Source organism: Neolamprologus brichardi, chromosome 7 (genome assembly GCF_056152115.1).
Source record: "Neolamprologus brichardi isolate AB-2024 chromosome 7, ASM5615211v1, whole genome shotgun sequence".
Taxonomy (NCBI): Eukaryota; Metazoa; Chordata; class Actinopteri; order Cichliformes; family Cichlidae; genus Neolamprologus; species Neolamprologus brichardi.
Genome location: NC_142110.1, coordinates 14,331,848 through 14,354,323, shown reverse-complemented (window position 1 = coordinate 14,354,323; position 22,476 = coordinate 14,331,848). Strand labels below are relative to the sequence as shown.

The 22,476-nt window shown below is 39.4% G+C and overlaps 2 protein-coding genes across 5 annotated transcripts; both read right to left on the bottom strand.

Annotated features, from left to right (window-relative positions):
* Window positions 1–2,338: 2,338 nt before the first annotated feature.
* Window positions 2,339–13,698, bottom strand: pias1b (protein inhibitor of activated STAT, 1b). The gene is made up of 14 exons (XM_006789255.3): window positions 13,675–13,698; window positions 11,041–11,473; window positions 10,799–10,883; window positions 10,582–10,629; window positions 9,412–9,502; window positions 9,174–9,308; window positions 8,954–9,059; window positions 7,857–7,930; window positions 7,467–7,627; window positions 6,645–6,778; window positions 6,389–6,563; window positions 6,137–6,276; window positions 5,239–5,276; window positions 2,339–4,428 (listed from the first exon to the last, which is right to left on the bottom strand). The coding sequence occupies exons 1-14, from the start codon at window positions 13,696–13,698 to the stop codon at window positions 4,081–4,083; spliced, it is 1,992 nt and encodes a 663-aa protein (XP_006789318.1). The 3' UTR covers window positions 2,339–4,080.
* An 818-nt stretch (window positions 13,699–14,516) lies between these two features.
* Window positions 14,517–21,673, bottom strand: skor1b (SKI family transcriptional corepressor 1b). Of its 4 annotated transcripts, none has more exons than XM_006789256.3 (8): window positions 21,176–21,673; window positions 19,040–20,784; window positions 18,612–18,711; window positions 18,412–18,516; window positions 18,231–18,290; window positions 17,565–17,639; window positions 15,874–15,948; window positions 14,517–15,294 (listed from the first exon to the last, which is right to left on the bottom strand). In XM_006789256.3, the coding sequence occupies exons 2-8, from the start codon at window positions 20,765–20,767 to the stop codon at window positions 15,197–15,199; spliced, it is 2,241 nt and encodes a 746-aa protein (XP_006789319.2). In that variant the 5' UTR covers window positions 20,768–20,784; window positions 21,176–21,673; the 3' UTR covers window positions 14,517–15,196. The 4 variants fall into 4 exon arrangements, with proteins under 4 accessions (XP_006789319.2, XP_006789320.2, XP_035762961.2 ...); XM_006789257.3 differs by having other exon boundaries at window positions 14,517–15,291; XM_035907068.2 differs by having other exon boundaries at window positions 17,565–17,636.
* Window positions 21,674–22,476: the final 803 nt, after the last annotated feature.

Here is a 22,476-nt window from a genome sequence, read left to right as displayed (position 1 = left end):
AAAAACAGCTGGTTGTGCCCATGTCCTCTGAGACAGACCTGTGGTTTGGCTCGAACGCAAGTGTGCTATTAATTAGTGTCATATGATGAACAGATGCTCCAAAGACTGGTGATTTTATATATATATATATATATATATATATATATATATATATATATATATATATAATTTTTATTTGGTGTTTGTTTACGTTAAGTAAAAGTTTCAGAGTGGGTTGGCTGGTTTCTGTTAGGTTTTTTTTTTCAATATTATTATTATTTTTAAGTGGGGGATAACTGCCAAAAGCAGGTTTTCAGAAGTTCAGTATAATATCAATACTGTAAAAATAAATAATAATATTGATCATGAAATGACAATTAACATAAAATTTGAACCAACGCAGTAAATAAATAATTAAATATAATTTTTAAAAGGAGGTAAAATGTCAACAAGGTATACCATGTTTAGTGTCTGGATTCTGTATACAATGTTCACCAGTTAATTTCTTTTACAGAAAAAAGTTTAAAAACATATATTTTTTCTTATACTCCCAAAAATTATAATTTCAATAGTTATTAAAAAATTGCAATGAATAAATAAATAAATAGATAGAAAATAAATAAAAAACAATGCAAATGTGAATGTAACTGCACTACCTGCAAGTTACTACACAATGGCATTAGTTAACAAATTAGACTGTCATTACTCTCCAGCATAATATTAGACAAAATACATACAAAACACAAATTGTAAATGATGATTTCATTCATTAATGGAAAAAAGAAAAAGATAGCCAAACCAACTGGTGCTGTGTAAAAACAAAAAAATTGTCCCCTACACCTAATAACTAGTTGTGTGTCCCTTGGCAGCAGAAACTGCAATCAAGCATTTGTGGTAACTGGCAATAGAGCTTTCATATCACTTGGAAGGAATTTTGGCTCACTTTTCTTTGCAAAACTGTTTTAATTAAGCATTTTTGAGCAACCTGTGTAAGGTTATGTCAAAGTATCTGATTTGGATTTCAGTCTGGACTTTGACTAGGCCAGCACAGCACATTCAAAGGTAGACTCGCAGATGTGGTTGGATTGTTGTCCTGCTGCTTAAATCAAGTTTGCTTGAGTTTCAGGGCACGGAAAGATGGCCAGACATTCTCCTTCATGATTTTCTAGAAGAGAGCAGAATTCATGGTTCCATCAATTACAGCAAGTCACCCTGAAGCAACAAAGCAGCCCCAGACCACCAAACTACCACCACCATGTTTGACTGTTGACTAGTAAATGATTTTGTTGAGATGAAGAAATCATCTGCTTCTGTGGCTCTGTGATTGGTTGCAAACAGGAAACTTTTAAAGCTGTGATGGACAGGAATATCACTGAGGTCCACCTTATGTAACAGACTGATTCAGCTCCACTACCACAAAGACAGATACAGGAAATAATTTATATCTCATGCTACTATCATCTATAATACAATTTATCTGTCTGGCATAGTGACATCTGGCAGATGTATTTTTAAGGACGGCATGGTAATCACCTCATAGCAAAAAGCCCCCAGTTGGGCATGACTGAGTGAGGTTTACATGTTCTCCCCGTGCCTGCACGGGTTCCTTATGGGTACCTTGACTTCTTCCCACAGTCCTATAATACTGATTTTAAAATGAATATTGGTGTGAATGTGAACATGAATGCTCGTCTGAGTCTCTGCCACAGACTGGCAACCTGTCCATTTCAACTGCATGAAAAAAAAAAGTTCTAAATACAGGGTAAATAACGTATTTTGTATGGTAAACACAGCAGGGAAGTGGACTTCGACCATGCTGACTGAATAAACAAATGCAGAAAGCCTGCGGCAGTTTGTCAGGTTTACATACTCAACCAAAATGAGAAAGACTTAAAAAGTGACATTTCCTGTATATATATGCATTAATATTTTAGTTTAGTTTGGTTTGTAAGTAGATAAATATCATTTCAGTTATTTTGTATTTTTTGAATATGTCATCACTCCTGGTTTAAATTAACCATTAAAACACAGGGATACCCCGAGCCCATTTCCACTCCTCCAAAATCAAGAAAACTACTAACAAGCAAATGTGTACAATGTTGCTTTTCTTTCTTCTTCTAATAATAACTGCCAATGATATTACGTAGCTTTATCCTTTTGTAACCTAAGACCTTGATACTGAAAAACAATTTCATAAACAATCCAGATTTCTTTTAAGTGCCACGCCGCTCCTCAGAGACGGTACATTTTTTTTGCTGGCGACATTCAACCGAGTGATTTTGTTTCTATACTTAATGCTCTCAAAAGCTATCAGAGAAGCAAACGGAGCTGTCCTCACGCCATCTACAAAACATGCACTTCTTTGTATTGGTTTTAATTCTTACAAATATCAAACAGCACAGTAGACCTCGCAGCCGTTCAAAATGATCAAAGCTTCTATTGAGTTATTGACATCATCTGATAGCAAAACAGACAAACAGAAAATGTTACAATGCATGTCAAGCAACAATGACATCTTTAAATAGCATTAATTATATATAATTACAAAAGAAATGATCACATACAATGACAGCAATGCATGTTCATTAATCAAACAAATGCTGAAAAATATATATGATAATAAATAATTCTAATTGTAAGCACAAGTCAAACAAAATAAAGGAAAGGGAGGAGTCCAAAGTAACAGATGATTTTGACTTCTGGGCCAAAAAAAAAGGGTGTTGTGATTCACTCGAAGACTAAGCTCTATCACAGTTATCTTAGAGGCTGCTGCAAATACATTAAACATCAAAAAAGGCTGTGTCCTGTCGCCTCAATAGGGAAGAGCACTCAAACAGGTGAGCTTTCAGGTAATTTGTAGACACACATAAAGCTGAAAACTACTCAATTGCGCATTGTAATGCATCACTGCTCCAAACAGGCTCTCTGTAAATTAAAAAACAAAAAGCAACAAGTGCTAAAATCAAACCCAGTGAAATGTATTTAATCCAATTGCACTCAGTGAACAGTTTTACACCTTTCAAATATAGCATTTCACCTCACGTGGACCAGAAACTAGTCTCCCATTGACGGTGGAGCAGAAATTTATCGGTATCAACTCATCAATTGTGGTTTTTTTTCTGTGCATGTTTTTAAGAATATAATATGCAAAGTAAAACAACTACACTTTGAGAGAAAAAAATTACACAATACTGCAAATCTAAGACTTATATAAAAGGTCCGATAGTGGTTCTTGCTGGACCTGTGCCCTTCATTCACACAACAACAACAAAATAAAATTAAAATAAAAGTGTTGTCTTAACAATACTGACTTCTCCCAATTTATGTCATCCAGGTACAGTTTGAACAATTTAACATCGCTCATGTTTGATTTGAGTTGAAGAAGTGAGGAGGAAAAGAGAGCACTTACGACAATAGAAGGATCTAGCATTTACTCCTGCATTTCTAGTGGCAACAGTTCCTAGAGGCATAGGGAATGCTTCTTTAAAAAAAAACAAAAAAAAAAAAAACAGCACGCATCCTACATAACTTACATCATAAATAATTATTTAAAATAATGACCACAGCATGAATGTTCTACTGAAAAAATTCTACAGTGATGGCAAAAAATGGCTGATCTTTCTGCTGCCCACAGCATGTCAACAGAAATAAAGCCATTTAGAAAGTAAAGAAAGTGTTACCCATTTTCCTGTTTTGCTGAGACTTGCCTTTTGTACATCTATAACAATGCCCTTTTGCTTTATATTCTGAATATCACGCTCCATAAGGTTGTGACCCCCACTGCGTTCTGTGCATGTATACTGAAATAATGCCATTGACATGAATTATCGAAACAAAACCGTAAAAACAGGTACAAAAGGTACAATTTAATCAAAGGACCACATGAAGAGGTGTGAAAAAGTCTTCAGTATTCACAGAAAAATATCAACTGAAGTAACTCACCGGACAGGAAGCGTCCTAAGTTTATATACATATGATAAGTAAAATTGAAAATAGATTTTCCTCTCTGTACATAGCACTGTATTCTTTCATCTTCCTCTTCTTTATTTACAAAGAACTCCTGCTCTCGAGGTCTCCCTTGTCTTTCAGTTCTGAGTGGATCTAGTCAAGAGAGATAATGTCAGATATGGAGCCATAAATGGCCGCTGCAGCTGCTGCTGCTTCCACTGAGGACCTTGATAATCCTGAAATGGAATGGCTGTCCCTGTCTCTGTCCCGATCCCGGTCTTTGTCGCGGTCCCGCAGACTGCTCGAAGACACCAAACTACTGGTGCTGCCGCTGTTGCTGCCTCCGTTGGTGGCAGCCAATGTGCTGCTCCCTGGGGTGCCTGGCTGTTCACGTAAGAGCTGAGGGGAGCTGTAGGGCAGGAAACGGTTGAGGAGCAGGTCATGATCCTCTGAGGCTGAAGCCGACGCAGCTGCTGCAGCAGCCATCACCATATTGTAATGCTAACAGGACAAAGAAGAGTGACAACAGTCAAGCATACTGTGAAGAAATATGTTAAAGCCTAGTGCTATATTTACAAAACTTCATGACACTGAAGAATTGGGAGAATAAAACAAAGCAAAAAGCAAAAACAGATGACCAAGTTTTAATTTTAAGACAAACTACTAAGACCTGTGCCTGTCTGACTGCATGCATGCTTTAATATAATATACAGTAGTTCAACTAACAGCTGCTAAAGATAGAAGCAAAATGGCAAATTAAGTTGTTTTAGTGAATATTAAGTTTATAGTTGTTCCCAAATGTCACTGGCATGTTTTCCTGTGGTGTTGAATGGCGCTGTGTGTGAGTGATGTGCGGGCAGATAGATAGAAAGAGGGATGCAAACCAAGTTACTTTCATTAGTAACAGTCTACAAAGACAATCACTAAACGCCTCACATGAAGACACCAGTTGTTGTAAGAGGATAACAGAAAACTAGTTTTAGCAGAAATCTGAGATTCAGTTTTCCAAATGACCTCAGATTTGACACGGACCTCAGCGTACACCTGGCAAGTGTTATTTGTTAGAGAGATAATAATTCAAACAGCACTTTAGTAACTTAAGTATGTGAGAAAAGGTTGCTGTATGTACAGCACTAAATGCATGAATAAAGCTTAGTTTTGATTTGCATAGCTATCACTGGATAAAAACCATCTGTAAATTTATTTCATTCAATGTACAGATCTAAAGATTTGTCTTACTGAAAATATATCACTCTTTTACAATATATTTAGGCGGGTTTGTGGTCACTGGATGACAATGAGTAACTGTACCTGATTGTCGCCTTGGAGGAAGGAGAAGAAATTTTGATCTGTAAGAAAAAGAAAAGACTTTACAAGCTGCGTTCAGAGGCATGAAGTCATTACAAGTGAATAATTTACAACCGACGTATTACAATGAAAATTCCCCAGGTCTCCAGTATATGGAATATTTCCCACAACAAAAATCTTTCTTTTAATTTAATCGACACATTAGAGCCACATTTTTACGGAGGTAATTTGAATATCTTTTTATTTTATTAATCCCTCCGCAAATTAGAGAATTCTGTCAGGAGCCAAAAAGCGTTCACGTTCTCCATTTTTTCTGTTTCCTTTTCGCTCAGTGTGTAAAAAAAAAAAAAGTTCTGAGAAAATTTTTTTTTTTGAAAAGTAGCATTTAAAGTAAAAATTTTAAGTAAAAACATCTTCCCCAGTTAATTACTTACACTGGTACATTTGATGAATTATCTGATTAGAGAGCCAAACTATTCAATACAACAATAAATGTGTCCTGATAAGGAAAATTTTGTAACAAAAACCAAAGTCTTATCTTTCTCAGCATGCTTAAAAAAAAAAAAAAAAAAAAAAAGTATTATAAAATTTCAACTGACCACTGCACGAAAACAAAACAGAACAAAAAACAACAACAACCAAATGACCAGGTTTTTGTTTCTACTGTCTCACCCTTGCGCAAACCTACGTGACTAATGTACACTTAATGACTTCAATAATCACTGTGAAGTAATCTCCCTATGACATGACTACACTGTAAGACATCAACATTATCCCTAGTTCTGTCTATCAGGAGGTACACTCATGCTGGTAGTCAGATGACAGAATTTAACACATACACGCTATGATGGCAGTGAGATAAAATTCAAAACCTATCCTTTAGGGAAATTGACGGGGCTACCTGGCAGGTCACTGGCTGTGTGATAGTAGTGGCGGTAGTCCTGGATGAGAGGTGGTGGGGGAGGAATGTAACTGGTCTCCACAGGTGGCATGCTGGGAGCTCTGCTCACAGGTGAGGCCTGGCTGTGCAGGTTTAGTACTCTGGGAGGAAATAACATCATATGTTTAGAGACAAAAGCAGACAGAGTTGAGCACAGACAACCCAAAATATTTTTTACAGTCATCTCACTTCCTTTGCAGTTTCATGACTTACCCTTTGCTTGCAGGTGGAGAGACGGGTGACAGCGAGGGACAGGCTCTTTTAGGAGGCGGCTCGTCATCTAGCTCATCTTCTGAGGAGCTATCCAGTGTCAGATCGATCACATCTACTTTCTTGCAGTTGTCATTAGAAGACCGTTTGTGCTCATGCGCGTCGGTTCCAGACAGATCTACAAGGAAACAGCGATGTCAGTCTGCGTTCCCAGATCATGGGGAAGATTAGATTTAAAGATTAAAATCAACTGACATACCGCTGTCTACACCGTTGTAGGAAGCAGCAACCTCCTGCACTTCTTTCTTTGACCTCATAGGGGCCCAGCTTCCATCTTCTTTGAACTGGATTTCATCACAGTCAGAGCAGCTATTCAAGATTTCCATGAACAACCTAGAAAAACAAGCCATTCCAATTCTATTACAATAATCTTAAGTACTTCTGAGTCACTTAAAAGTCAAACTTCAGAATTACAATACAGCTGTGATTCATCATGAGCAGATTGAGCAACTGATAATAAATAAACATAAACAAGGATTTGTATTATTGGCAATTCCTGTCCAAGAATCCAGTCCAGAAACAGCTGTGTTCAAGATAGTCAGGAGACAATAAAACACAAACCAAAGAAAGTCTGTTTCAAGTTAAAACAAGAAGTTTAATTGAGTTTAATTGCTTATAAAGCTACACGCTATTTATGCAGCATGCAGTTTTATTATTTATCTTGACAACTGTCAGACCAGCTGCAGGATTATCCTGATAAAAATCAGGAATGCAGGACGTTAAAGTTAAGCCAACTTTAACTTCATAACCAGATGACTGCACCCGTTTTTGCTAAAGCTGTCTGATCAGCAACATCCACCCAGAACAAGTGGGTTTAATCAAATTAAAAAGGCATTCAGCGCATCCCTTTTTTTTTTGCCAATGTTAAAGAAACCTGCTCCACCCTTTCTGGTCAGAAGACAACTCGATTAACATTTCTACAAAGTAGAGGAAGGAGAGCATTTTTGACTACATCATACTAAACGGATGGGCATGGAACCATACCGACATTAAAAAAATAAATAAAAAAAGACGTGCTCACCCGTCAATAATTAGGTGCTCATATGGTGCCTTCTTGTCACAGACTGGACAAACCCATGTTGGCTTCTTCTCATTCATTTGAATATAAAGAGTAGCATCGAAGCACTGGAGGTGTGAGCATGTCATTGCTCGGCAGGGGATTGTCAGCCTCATCTTCCCCAACTAAAAAACAAAAGAAAGATAATTCGATAAATGTCGCTTCCATTGACTGACACAGTGATCAGTTTTATACTATATGATAGCACAGAACAAAAGCAACAGTCCCCAACCACTTTACATCCAAATACCGTAAACCTCAGATCACTAAAACTGTAAATGTATTTCTTGTTGCTCTAATAGCAGGCTAAGAAGCAACTTAACATCAAGGAGGATAGTGATGAATGGTACTTACAGGACACAGGAGAGAGACTCTTAGACTTGTGGTAGCAATCTCACTCTCTGGATCGGCCGTCAACTTCTCTTTGACTGTAAGCAAAACAAAGTGCTAGAGTCACAACTTTTTAATGTTTAATGGAATTTGTTCTTTGACACACTTAAGGTTCAAAATGTTGCTTGTGTAACAATGTTTCAAGGTTATTATAGTTTGTTGAACTAAAAACATAACAAAACTAAAAAAATGGAAAAAAGTTAACATGTATTAAAAAACTTAAAAAAATAACATAAAAGAAAAGCTCTTAAAACATTATATTACAGTCAAAGGAGCTTGCAAAGAAGAGCGTCTGGACTTCTTTAAGTTACTTGAAGACGTTTCACCTCTCATCCGAGAGGCTTCTTCAGTTCTAAGGTCAAATGGTGGAGAGTCCCAGATATAAACGTCTTCAAGTAACTTAAAGAAGTCCAGACGCTTTTCTTTGCAAGCTCCTTTGACTACGATGACCTGGATGACTGAGAACCTTCACAGACATTATATTACAGTAGAGTCTTTACCTTAGAATATAAAATGCCTTGAGGCGACTGTTGTTGTGATTTGGTGCTACATTAGTAAAACTGAACTGAACTGAAGCACAATGTTGTTGCATAGATTTATTGAGACCAAACATTGTTCCCAGTGTGTCTGTGTTAAAGGAACAATTGTGACCTTGCTACTGACAAATTATTTCATATTGCAAATATAAAAAAACAAACAAAGCTAAAGTAAAAACGAAACACTTTAAACATTAAAAACCAAACTGAAACAAGCATTCTCAGGGGAATTACTCTGACAGTATTGTAGAGTCCCACATACAGTAAGGACTATAAAATTGTGAAGCAGAAAATGTAAGCTCCACCATTGGCCTTTGTTCACATAAACAAACAGAGGGACTTTTCCAGAGAACATATGAGGAATGCAAAGAAAAGTACCTTTACCTTTGTTTCGACTCTGTGGTCAGACCAGTTAGAAAACTGTAGCAGAGTTACTGTATGAAACTTCTGTTTCTTAAATGTCATTCTCACAAATCAAGGGGCAGATCCAGTTCTTTGTACTTCCCAATTAATATCGTGACTTACTCAGAGCCCTGGAGTGGTCAGGGTTCCTGATTCCTTTGGCCCGTAGTCTTTGCAACAACACTGCTGACGACTGCTGTCTGACCAAATACACAGCCATGGAAAAACACTGAAAAAAGAGGAAATAATAAGCAAACCAGGTCATGCTGAGGGTTCATGTTCTCCTCACAAGTCCGCAGACCATTTCTTTAAACATAAAAAAATGAGAATTCAGTGTGTTTACCCTGCCAATTTCTGAAGTCCATGACACCACAATTGTGTTGGGGACTGTAGTAGACAGCCGGACAAGAGACGTTATGTTAATGGGGCGACTGGGCCTTTTTGGTTCAACTCCATTTTTGGTGGGAGGAAGATATCCCTATAAGGAACACAACAAATTTAGTAACTCACAGTCATATTATTAAACACTGGAAATGCTCTATGACAAGCAAAGAAAAACAAAACAAACACCAAGGACTCACCGGAAGATTACAAGCCTTTCCATTCACCTTCACGCACAGATTTGGGGGGAAATGGTCCTCCTGGGGACAGCTTGTCTCCGATAAGCAAAATCTGAAAATAAGAGAAAACAAATTGCATCGAGGATAAGTTCAGATGTTGAGGAAAAAATGGCAAACACAATTTGTTTCTGTTCAGTTACCACTTTGACAAAAAGGCTGGCTTTCTTTCTTTCTTGCTTATTTTAGGTTTTCGGTTGTGTCAAGTACAGCCATCTCCATCTATGATACAGGAGAGCACTTCTTAACGGATGTCATTCACCACTTTTTATGTCATTAAGTATTCTCTGTCATATATATGCTGGCGTGGGAAATCCTACAGGCTAGACTGGATAAATTATGTGTTCTTTAAAGCAAACTTCACCTTTACTGTTCAGTGTGGTAACAATGTGTCCACATCCAAATATTTTTGTACTTTCCTTTGGTTATTTTTGTAATCCCTCATGTTTATTGTGAATATAAACAAAAGCCTGAGCCCCCAAGAGAAAAACATGCCTTGTATCCTTCACTGTTCATTTGAAAATTTGACCTCAATGTAATTCAACTCAATTCTTATCTTTGCGTAGCTGGGATGGGCTCCAGCCCCCCAGCCCCCCCCCCCCCCCCCCCCCCCCCCATGACCTTGATAACGATAAGCAGAAGAGCATGGATGGCAGGATCTCATCTTTGTCACTTATCATTAACGATGACTAAAATCATAATTAGCAGGTTGAGGCTATCATTTCTTAAATTTGAAAAGAAAAACACTAGAAGCATGCTTAAAACAAACAAAACTGTCGCAACTTTTGTTCAGGATTGCATGAACTTTTGTTCAGCTGCATGAGCTCTCTTAGGCTTTTTGTTCTTTGGCACGCTTGAGGATCAAAGTGTTGCTTGTGTATCAGTGTTTTAAGGGTTCACTTATTACTTGGAGCCACTTAGTTTTCAAACCTTTTTCTGTTCTGTCACTTAAAAGAAAAGTTAGTCTGGATGTGTGCACAGTTGCTCTTTTTTTCTCTAAACTTTTGTTCATGTGACATTACTATTTCTGGCTGATTCAAAATGGAGAGCAGCTAAAAACAGACCCATTACTCACACCGCCACATCACACCGATTAAAACAGATGCTCAAAAGAAAGGGCTATCTTAGTCATACCTTAACTGGACTTGAACGGCAAAGTCACATTTGGTCCCGGATATGTCCCTGAAGAATTCAAAAAGAAGAAATATTTAACACACAACACATGAATGACTCGGTTTTCTCCGATATCTGATTATAAAAGGTTAATTAGCGATAAAGCTTTAAAAGTGACAGTTATTTGCCTTCTCATTTATTTAACTCGCCGAATGTACCAAGAAGCTTTCTCACTTACATGGAGCTGCTGATCTGCTGAACTTGCTGCGGTGTTAATGCAAAGGCATAACATGCTTCCTGGAACCGCTGACTGTTGTCTGAAGCTATGAAAAAGAAACCAGAAACACAGAGTCAGTGGGGAAACCTACAGAAATGACCGGGGTCAACAGATGCTGAACTTTTACCCGGTGCTTTCATGGGATGCACCCAATGGTGAGGTGCTATCACTAAACACAGCTGAACAGGAAGCTGTGGACTCACCCAGGCTGGTTGGCTTTATCAGCTCATCCAGCACATCGTAGAATGACAATCTCTGGAGCTTGACATCAGGGTGTACAGGGTGCAGAGCGGAGGAAAGATGAGGCAGACTCAGCTCGTGCTTAGGCCCGAGTAAGGAAACAGGCAGCAGCGGTGATGGGGAACCGTGGCTGTCAAACCCCAGTTGGGCAAGGCCAGTGGGCAAGCTGGCTGCAGCGTGAACACCGGGAAGAGCTAGGTCCACTGGCGAAACCATTTTGGTTGGAAAGCGCCGCCTGTAGAGCTCTTTGATCTTCATCTGCACTGCGGGACTGCAACCAGCCTTGAGTAGGTGGAGAGCTTTGGTCAAAAGTTCATGTTTGCGCCCATGCTTATTCCGTCCCGCATATCCCAACAACACTTGGAGCTCAGAAACACGAAGGCTCATTACCATTTGCTGGTGAAAAATGAAGAGTGAGGAAGAGAAGATCTATAACAACTTAAAAACAAAAATTTCTAAACTGACATAAAGAAACAAAAAACTATTTTATCAATTAAATACAACTGTTAAATAATGTCTTCTTCTTCTTCTTCTTCTTAATTTTTTTAAATAAATAAATAATGCTTTTAAATTCTTTGCTAGCTTGCAATGTCCACACACAACATTTTCACTGAGTCATTAATATTTGTCTGTAAACATAGCCCCTCTGAGATGACTATGGAAGAGACAGGCTTTTGGTTAGATGCAGAAATGCACATTTTTAAATGCAACTTCTTTGTACTTTTAATTCATAACACATCAGCACATGTTGCTCGTGGTAAAACAGGATGTGGACATGGTCAGCTGTACAAAATAATGGAAGCCACTACAGAAACTTTTTGAGACATTGTCCAAGATAATCTAACTCTGGTAATGTTTGACAATGAGGGTGGCAACGCTGCAACAGACTGCATTAAACTATATGGTGGTTTTATTTTTTTCAAGGATTTAGCAGGACGTGAGTTTCTTTTATGTTTGTTTAAAAAACAAAACAAAACAAGTATTTTAGAGTGAAATGCAGTGAAGCAAAGCAACAACACTAGCCTGCATGGCAGCCTCTGAGACACAGTGAGAATAAAAGTCAATTTTAAATAGTTTGTACTATGTTACATTATACTGTAAAGCCTCCACTCATATTCTTGTGCTGACTCTATGCTGTAATATCTTTCTGGATGACTGCGTTGCAGACAAATAAAGCAACGTCAGCATTAAAAAGACAGGCTGCAATCATATAGTCCATATGCAAATATTTTGGTAATCTCCTCTGACAATCAATCAGTGACCTACCCGGGATAAATATTTAAGCAATGGAAAATATTCTCATGACGGCTTAGAGGTGCAAATTATACTGTGAAGTTGCATAACATGTACTTTTTAAAGCTGGCTTGAGAAAACTTAAAACATAGTTTGGAGATGACTACAATGGCATTGCTTTTTTCTGTAACACACTCCCATAACAGGGTGGTGCCTGCCATATTCAAGAATAAGGGATCACAGAGAGCGCTCTCTCTCAGTATAGTATATACCACTAATAAAGACAGTCTTGGTGGTTTTAAATACCAAATGACTAATTAGTGTTAGAATCTGTGTTCTTTTAACTGCAACACCAGCAGTGCAAATTAGAATCACGCATGAAAACACATTTATAACACATTCCCTACATCATGATGTAGCCAGATTAAAGAAGTGTACTGTATTATTGCGCAAATCCAACTCTTAAGTCAAAAGCGGTACTCTTAGAAATTACAGATAGATTTAAATCTTTAGTGAGCTAATCTCAAATGCATTTTATGCTGTACAAAAGTAACACTTACTGATCAACCTCAGTGATTGCTACAGTACTGTTGATATGATCACCTTTGGCAATGCAAGGTGTGAGTATCGCAGATATTAGTTCATTTGAAGTGAAGATCAAAATGAAAGCCTTTTACGTGTAGTGTAATTGTCCACAGTGGAATAATAATCCATTAACAATATTAAATTAGAAAGTTGGGACACACCGCGGTGGTTTAATAAGTAAAAAACTAGCTAACACCGCCCGCATGATGCTGGTGTGACCTCACTGAAACAAAACAAGACTTTTCATTGTGTTAACTTGTGTTTGAAAACAAATCGCGTTGGATTACATTAAAACAGGAGTGTGGACAGTGTCTGTAATTTGTTGGACTAGATGTCAAAAGTATAGCCAATCCAAGTTAACCTGCACTCGGATTCCAGGGAATAGACAGAGCCCATCTTTAACACACACTGCGGTTCGCACGGCGAACTACTGATAAGGCTAGGAGGCTAACATTACAATGCCAGTGGGTTTCACACGCTGACAGGAATATTAGCTTCATCTCTTGCTAAAGCCCACATCCGGCCTTATTTAAGTGCAGGTGAACCACAGACAGAGCCTAACGCAGAGTGTGCAACAATAACAAAGCTAGTGCTACCGAACTAGCTCGTCAGCTAACTGTGTATCTAGTCGTTTCTGCTCTGCTGTTTTCTTATCATATGCCTTCATAGCAACACTCTTCGGGTGTCTACTGTTAAGTGTCAACGGCGCTAACACCTGAAATTGAAATCTCAGTGTGTGAAACGTTTATTTATCAAGCTAACGTATGTACTCGCTTTACCTTCAGTTCCGCACTCTCCGCCATCTTGTTACACTGGTTGCGCAGGCGCAACAGCCATCCTCAAGAAACATAAAAAAGTCGGTTTTCATTCTCCACAGTGCACAGCAGGGGGCGCTGCTGGAACACAAACGACCACAGGTCGTCTCCGAGGTATTACAGACTACTTTGAACAAAAGCAGGGCGCACCTTCAGATCTTAGTTGGCTTGATGCGTTTTGCTCTGCAGTACGTAAAGATAAAACAGGGTCGCGATTAGGCTTAAGACGCAGTGTTCCTTCCCTTTATTTGTGCTATAATTTGTAAATCTTTTATTTAATTTGTCAACTGACAATGGAAATATTTGATCCTTATAATTAAGTCATTTAGACGTAATTAATATTGGCAATTTTAACTTGGGAATCCGCCACTTTTTCCTTGTCCTATCGCTTTATTTATTAAAAAAAAAAAAAACTAAACACCTGATCATTTCAAGTTGTTTCCTTGGGCTCTGGGAAGTTGGATCTAGGTCTCAGTCGTCGATTACCTAGACGAATATTCCACACTCAAAATAGCCTCGGGTTGCTTGTTTTCCGCGTGTAGAAAGCTGTTTTCTCATGGATATGGCATTATTTTCCCCTCCACAAACAGTTATTTAAATAACGCTTACAGCATATAGCTTCATTCATTCATTCATTCACAAAGGTGAAAGGTGCACTCACATAAGTGGGTTTTGCTAAATTAGGAGTCCACTGGCTCACGAGATCCTGTGTTGATTGATTACTTGCAGGAATAAAAAGAAAAACAAAAGTTGTGGTAATCAAAAAGGTAAAAAGAAATGTAAATATGGGGGGAAATAAATCACACTTCTTTAAATAAAATGATTTATTCATTAGCGACAAAAACAAATATTACATGGAGGAATAGGCTATTCTTAATAGGATATGTCACTGCTTACAAGGTCGCAGATGCACTAATTCAGCCTACTAATTTCTGTGTTTTTCAAATTTCCAACAGCAAATAGGCCGCTACAGAAATAAATATGCTGTATTTCAACGCGGAGGCTTTTTTGTATTTTGTTTTGTTTTTTACTGTAATTCCCACCACTCGTTTTAAAGTGCATAACATCCAAGGTAAGCTACTGGCCTGCATGGAAGAACACATTAAAATTAGTAGGCTTATTTACAATACTGAGAGGATAAGGAGCAATGAACCGTCTTATCAAAGCTGCTATTGTTGATAGGGGGAGGAAAAAATGAAGAAGAAGAAATAATAACCCACCTTTACAACAAACATACATTGTCATTGCACTTTGCCACAAATAATAATAATCGATGGGATAATTTCAATAAAACAAATCACTGTATGCGAGATACATAAACGCTGAGGGTGGAGATCCACTTTTTTTTTTTTTTTTTTTTTTAAATATTACAGGTAATTACACTTTAGACTACTTTCAGCTTGGCTCAGAGTGTCCGTGGTGGTTTTTAAATCTCCCGTGGTGTGGTTTTTAACAGAAGCTGTGTCCTCGCGCCCCTGTGTCTGATTCACGGTGGTAGCAGTGGCGATTTGAAGGAGCAGGATCCGGTGCAGTGGCGAGGAGTCAACATCTTACAGGAGAAATGGTGTAAAGCGTCGTGAGCTTCTATGAAGAAGGAGATCAAACAATCAATAGTGCACGCGCATGTGAGCGTAAATCATCCTGCTGCGGATTACAGAGGCTGCTGCTGTTTAAATATTTAGACCTACATAAGACAAGTTAAACACAACTGCACGTTTACAGTTAAATGATGATATGATCGATTCATGATATGAGTCGGAGTTGCTCAAAACAAGTAGTTTGGAAGCGTTTTAAGAGGCTGTGGACCATCCACTTAAATAGCCTGTCCATCCACAATTACCCTTCAACCTTCTCTTTCTGGAGCAATTCACCGGGGAAAGTGTGCACGCAAGAGGCAAGAGCTGGCCACTAATATCTGTTGATATAAATCGTTACGTTATGATACTATTCACCACTTTGCACCCCTGATGCCAAAAACAGAGATCATGTGAAAAATCAGGCTTGTCCGTTATATATGAAAACAGTAAAACAAACCTAATTGAGCACATAGGCTGTCGTCGGTGATTTTACATGAAAAATAAGCTATAAAATATCTGTAAATCCCACAGTTAGAAACATCTTGAAACGCTGTTGTGTGCGCTGCCTTTGCTTTATTTTTCTCACCTCTGACTATGTGAAGCTGCTGGACCATCTCCTCCCTGTAGGAAAGTTCCCTTTTCATTTGATCCTGAAAATTATCTGAGAAGCAAATGAAAGATCTGAGCCAGTAAACCAACCACAATTATTTCACAGACAGAAAAAAACCCCTTCATTTTAGCCACCGCTGTCCCCAAAGTTACTGACAGCACCATGTAGGAAATGTTTGTACCGCTGATCTTTGTCATTTTTAACAATCATGTAACCTCCACAGCATAAACAAACAAAGTGGAATGTTTGTTTAGAGAGAGGCAATAGTTTCTTATAAATTAAGGCTTTTAAGAGGCTGATGCCATTCATAACAGATGCATGTATTAAACTTGTCGGGCAGCTGATCAGTAGAGGGCGCTCTTCTCAAGCTAAAGCTACAAACCAAGGGCATCAACGGTAGCAAACACCCGGGCATGCCTTCAGCTGGAAACAAAAACATTTTCTTATGACAATATATATATATATATTATAGCATTTAAATGAAAATAAATCCGACATATAATTAAAATATTGATGCCACTGATGAAAGTTAAAAAAAACATTTGCAAGGACATGTTTATATTAGGAGAAATATAAACGTAATACCCTTTATATATGTTATATCATACCCATCTGCTCAGATTTTTGTTTGATAATGTTTCGTCACCACTCTTATATTTATAACAGTCTTACTTTCAGATATAGTAATAGGGTGATTATGCTAGGTATCAAAATTAAAATAAAAAATAGTTTTCAATATTAGTGATATTACAGGGTTAATATTAGCAAGTTTTACTGTCTTGTCCCTAGATTTTATTAATAATTGTAATTTAAATAATATATACATATATATATATATGCTAAATGGGCCACATATAGGTTTAATTTCTTTCCAACAATTTTGAAAAACAAATAGTTTTATATATGGAAGCCTTCATCATCACTTAACTACCTGTATGTGACATCATTTAGTTTCCATTCTTGCAGGTTTATCTTAATTTTTATTCATCTTTACCTGTACTGCAACCAGTGCACATATTTTGGGTATTACATCAATTCTCAATTTTTATATGAGTCTGCCAAATATTCATATTGCTATAAAATATATTTCAGAAAAAATGTATTTATTTATTTGTAAGAAAGGGTGGATACAATTATTTTAAGTTACAAAATTTTTTTTGCTCATATCTCACCTGATATTCACCTGATTAATCACCTGAGTGCAGCTGCTTCTTGAGGACATGGTTAGTTTCATTTTCAAAATCATGATCTTTACATTGCCAGTGTGAAGCTGTTAGTGTCATATCCAGATGGTCTTAATGTATGGACTGCAGATGGGAATGTTCTGTAACATTTTTCATTGTGGTGGATGGGGAACAGTTTTATATATAATTATATTATTATAGATATTTTTCAGTTAGTGTTTCGTAAAAATCAAACACTGACTTTTTAAAGTTACCCTTTTTTTTCCTGCTGTCCACATATATTTTTAAAAAATATACTCAGTATATCAATATGAAAAAGGGGAAAAGGTAGATCAGATTAAAAACAGCAGTTATTTAGTTCCGCTGCAGCACATGGGAACTACTGCTGAGGTGGATTTGATATATTAAGGCTTATGTTTTGGCCTCAGTCACAGAGAGGAGGAACATTTGCCTTTACATGCACCGTGGCAGAGATTAGCTTACCTTTTAAATGTTGAAATTCACGTTCCAGCTTTTTCCTCAGCTCCACTTGCTCCAAGAGCTGCTTTTGGAGCTCTTCTGCAAAAATAAACAAATAAATAAACACAGAAAAAGAAACAAATCAAAATCAAACAAAAACGCCGGGTGTTGAAGGAGAAAAGATGAGGGCTTTCCCATCAGCTTCCATGTAGGACACTTTTGCTATTTTTAATGACAGTGATGAGCACATCATTATCATCATCTGCACTGAAAATTCAGAGCAGGTCTTCCTGGACTGCAGACGACACCCCCGCCAAACCCCACATTTATGTAACAAAAGATGAAAGTGGAAAGTCTGAGGTGTTGTCTTATTAACTTTAACTTCAGTGTTTCTAATTTGTTAATTAAGGGTCGCTCCACCTCGAAAATACAAAGGCTCTGAAGGTGCAGATGAGCGACAGGACGTTGAAACTGACTCAAGTTTTGCTTGATTTATAAAATTTAATCCCGCTAATCTACAACCTCTCATTAGCTTTTTTTATATTTATAAATGTATGTGATGGAGAAAAACTCAATAAAGTAGGCTACGTCAAATGTAAACAACAACACCAATAATAATAATAATAATAATAATAATAATAATAATAATAATAATAATAATAATAATAATAGAAGCAGTAGATAGCTTACCTTTTGCCAGACTTTGTATGTCCCTTTGTGTTGGTAGAGTTCTGGGTGGCGCGTCCTCGCCTGAGTACACATAATATAAATTAAGTTCTTCGGCAAAAATGTAGTCCCACATCTCCTGAGCTTTTTTTTTTTTTTTTTTTTTTTTTTGAAATCCCTTTTTTCTGACCTCGGTGTAACTCACCTTCATCCGGCTCTCGCTGGTGCTCCTCGCTGCTTTGTTCGTTAAAAGATTTCGTTTCGATCTCCTCCACTGTGGAAGACGGCTCTTCTTTACTTGCACTCTCATCTTAAGACAAAATAAGTCGATATAATTTTTTTCCTCCCTTTTTTTTCAAATTTTTTTTTTTTTTTTAAACAAAGGCAGGAAAATAAAAGTCTAACCGTTTGTTGTAAGTAGGCCTACTCCAGGCGGATAATTCGCAGCTCTGAATTGATACGGACTGCTCCTTTGTTGCAGCTCACTCCTCTCTGGTGTGTAAACCTAAAGGAAAAAGAATTACCACTTCTTTGAAGTTTGGTGAAAAAAAAAAATTTGTAATGGAGTAAAACATTAATAAATGAATAGTGAAAACCTTTAATTAATGAATAGATATTTTATTAGAGAAACGATAAAAGATTTTATTCCCCCTCCTAAGTGATGTGGACATGCCTTTTGTTGTTACTGTTACACTGTTTTAACATAGACAGAAATTCCCCCACAAGCACACATTTCTCTGCTGAAACGTACACATACAGGCAAAAAGAACAGAACCCGATCTTCAGGGGAAAATTACAGCTCTGAATTATCGCCCGTGTTTGAAGTCACTCACTTCGGTGAAAGGTGCAGCTATGTGGCTCTCTGATAACTGCTTGGTCTGCAGTTCTCTTTCAGAGGACTGGGCCACGTGCAGGCTCGTTTTCTGGGAATCGACCAGGCTGCTCTCCTGCAGGCCTTTAGAGTCAGAATCGTGTGGTGAAACGGTGTGTGTCAAAGCTAGGGGAGTCCGAGGACACACCGAAGACAGAGGCCGGGAGCCCTCCTCCTCTTCCTCGTCCTGCGTTTTGTTTGTCTCCACGTCCACGTCTGGCTCGCCCTCGCTGTCTACGCACGGGGACACAGAGCGGTAGCTCGAGCTCTCGCTTAAAAAGTCGGGCGATAAGTAACCGGTGCGACAGCCGTTGTACGCGGTCCTGTTGCCGTACAGCTTGGCGATGCAGTCAGCGTCTTTGATGACAGGTCTGAACGCCGACACGTAGCTGATTTTCCGGGACTGGAGCGGCACCCCCTCCGCCGGCCTCCCCTCGTCCCCTGACTTGTCTTCTTCGTTGCGCAGAGACTGAGTGCTGGAGCATCGGTCGTTATCGACCGCGCTGTCTTTCGATGTGTTGGTGCTGCGGTCACTGTGCTCGGACATGTCCATGTCAGTCTGCCTGGGCGGACACAGCAGCTCTGGAGGGGGCTTGTGCTGGGTTTGGGGATATGGGGGCATGGGCAGCGCGCCGGCCGCGGGCCAGAACATGGGGAAGGAGTGGTAGGCGCTGTCCTTGGTGGCAGGCCACAGCACACCCGGGAGGCCGGCTTTGCTTTGCTCGCCCATCATGCCGTCTTCTTTCTTCTGGCACAGGCCGAAAGCCGGGAACCCGTATGGGTGAGGGAAGAGGGGCGGTGGGATCTTTTGCATTATCCCGAAGCCCTTGCTGGGCACCGGGATCACCGGGTAGCTGCGCGTGCTCGTCATAGCACCCCGGCTGCCCTCGCAGCTGAGGATCTTTGCGGGGATCTCCGGGGAGCTTTGTGGACGGCTGGGCTCGTGTGGTTTCAAAGGAGAGCTAGACCCGGACCCACTGCCTGGCAGCGTCCTCTTGCGACTCCCCCCGTTGAACATGGCCTTCACGTCTTCCCACGCGTGTAAAATCTCCATGGCACTGCCTTTATCTGTTAGTTTTAGATGCCGCCGCCAAGAATTGAAATTAGCTGCGTCTGGCTGCGTGTACTTGGACTCCGGCGTGCGGTGGGAGTGAAATATGAATTTATTCGGGGAGAAGTACATGTTGCAATAGGAGCACTTAATGCACTTGGCCCTGGAGCTGTTGTATCTGGCCGGGATGAAGCTGCCTCGACTCCCCCAGGCGCACTCGTGGGACACATCAAAGGCAAAATTCTCCGGAAGTTTAGGGGGCGAGTGAGCTCCTAGGAAGGACTTACAGAGTCTCTCTGCCTCGCGTTTAGTGATCATCCCGCAGCGCCTGGAGGAGATGGGCATCGCTCCTGCTCTCCGCAGGATCTCCAGCTGGACAGGGGTGCATTGGACGCAAGTGATCCCCAGCGCGACACGCCTGTTGTGTATCTCGTTATAGCTATAATTCTTCAATAAGGTATTGGATATTTGTGCGAGGCACAGTCTCTCCTGGCCGTCTATTACCAAAGACACGATCGGTATTCCGTACAGCACCGTCTCTCCGACCTGGTTGGGCTTCAAGTTAGTGCTCGGGTAGGAAAGTTCTTGTTTGGAGTTTGGCGAGGAAGTGGAGTCTCGCCCCGCAGGTATCGAGTCCATCCTTGGAGGCCTAGAAGCTGCAAGGGAAAAAAAAAGAAAAGCAAGGTTTGATATGAACACGTGAGTTAAACGAACGCCAAAACTCCAGCTTTATAATTAGCCTTCACTGCAGCGTTTTTAGGTCGAGGACAAGTCATTTGCAGGCCTTCGTTTTTAATTTAAGACACACGAAGCTGATGCTTTATTTTTAGAAATTAGTCTTTAAAGCAGAGACTCGTGTTTAGGACATTGCAAAGAAATCATATAAGGTACTCCACGCTTAAAGTTCACGGAATTATATTTGCTTTAAAATCTTAAACCTCTTCAGTGTATGAACACGATTATATCAAAGAGACTGCGCGTAAATAATAAGGAACACCCCAAAAACACTCAGTGCATTTGCTGCCCAAAGTATGTTCCCAAACTCACCTCAGACGCTCGCGCAGCTCTCCTCCGCCGTGAACAACAAAGCTGTGATCAAGTGAATGTCGGAGCAATGACAACTCCGCGCTGGAGGACTTGAAGATGTTTGCTTTAGGAGTGGGACGCAGTTGTCCGTGCAGCACCGCCTCCCTCCCGCCTCTCTGCTCCCCTCTCAATGTGTGCGGATGGTTTGTGTTGCGCCACCAGCAGCAGCAGAGTCCACATGGCTGGCAGACTGTGGTACAGCCCCCCCACTCCACGACAACGATCGCAATCAAGTGACGGCAAAACTTATGGCAAGACACTCCCACTCACACAGGCAGTCTGAATTAACTATGGATTCATGACCAATGAAGATGAGCTGATCTGAGTGCTTAGTCTTAAAGCAGCCTGGAGGTTTATTGGGTAAAGTGTTTAGAAAAGATACATTAAATAAATAAATCGTTGTTGTTGTTTTAAGCAATCGGCTTTCTTATATTTTAAATATGATAAAAATACATTTAAATTAAAAAAAAGATATTATTTTATCATAATTCCGTCATGATGTGGTGTCGGTTACACGCGTTTCATTATTTTTGCTCCTTCTCAGGGTTATTTGGCATTATGCACGGAGGAGGCTGCAGTGGGATCAGGCATTCCGCTAAAAACAGCAGGGACCCCCCCAACACATTGTTGTGCGCGTCAGCCTATGAATACGGCGCTCAGGCCTTCATCATGTGCTGTGTTCCCACGGACACGCCGTTTACCAGCTCCCCGGCCTAAACACGCGCTGTGACAATCACCAGCTGCTCTATAAGGTCACTTTGGTGATCTCTCGCTTGGGTCTTTCCCTCTTTTTTGAAAGAAAGGCATCCACGAGAGGAAAACTGTGAAGCCTCGTGCCATAAACGACCAACATTTACCCTTTAAAAGCCAATAAAGGTTTGGATTAATTGTTTTCATCTGGCACAAGTGCTGCGACAGGCAGTCATGTAATATTGATGAAGGTAACAGGACGCGATCCCTTTGGCCCCATCGACCTCAGTGGGGCAGAGCGGTAATAACAACTTATCCGTAATTGTTCACTTATTCTGAGAGGTGTACCATGTGATGCCACGCGAATAATAATAATAATAATAATAATAATAATAATAATAATAATAATAATAAAATAGTTGCAAAATGCAAATAAAAATGCATATTACTGATATCAGAATTATGAATTTAATGCAGATTTCTGTCCAGTCAACGTTAAATGTGGAAGTAGAAACATTTATATGTATGTATATATACCACTCCAAATGAGCATGCTTTCAAGTATTCAAAAG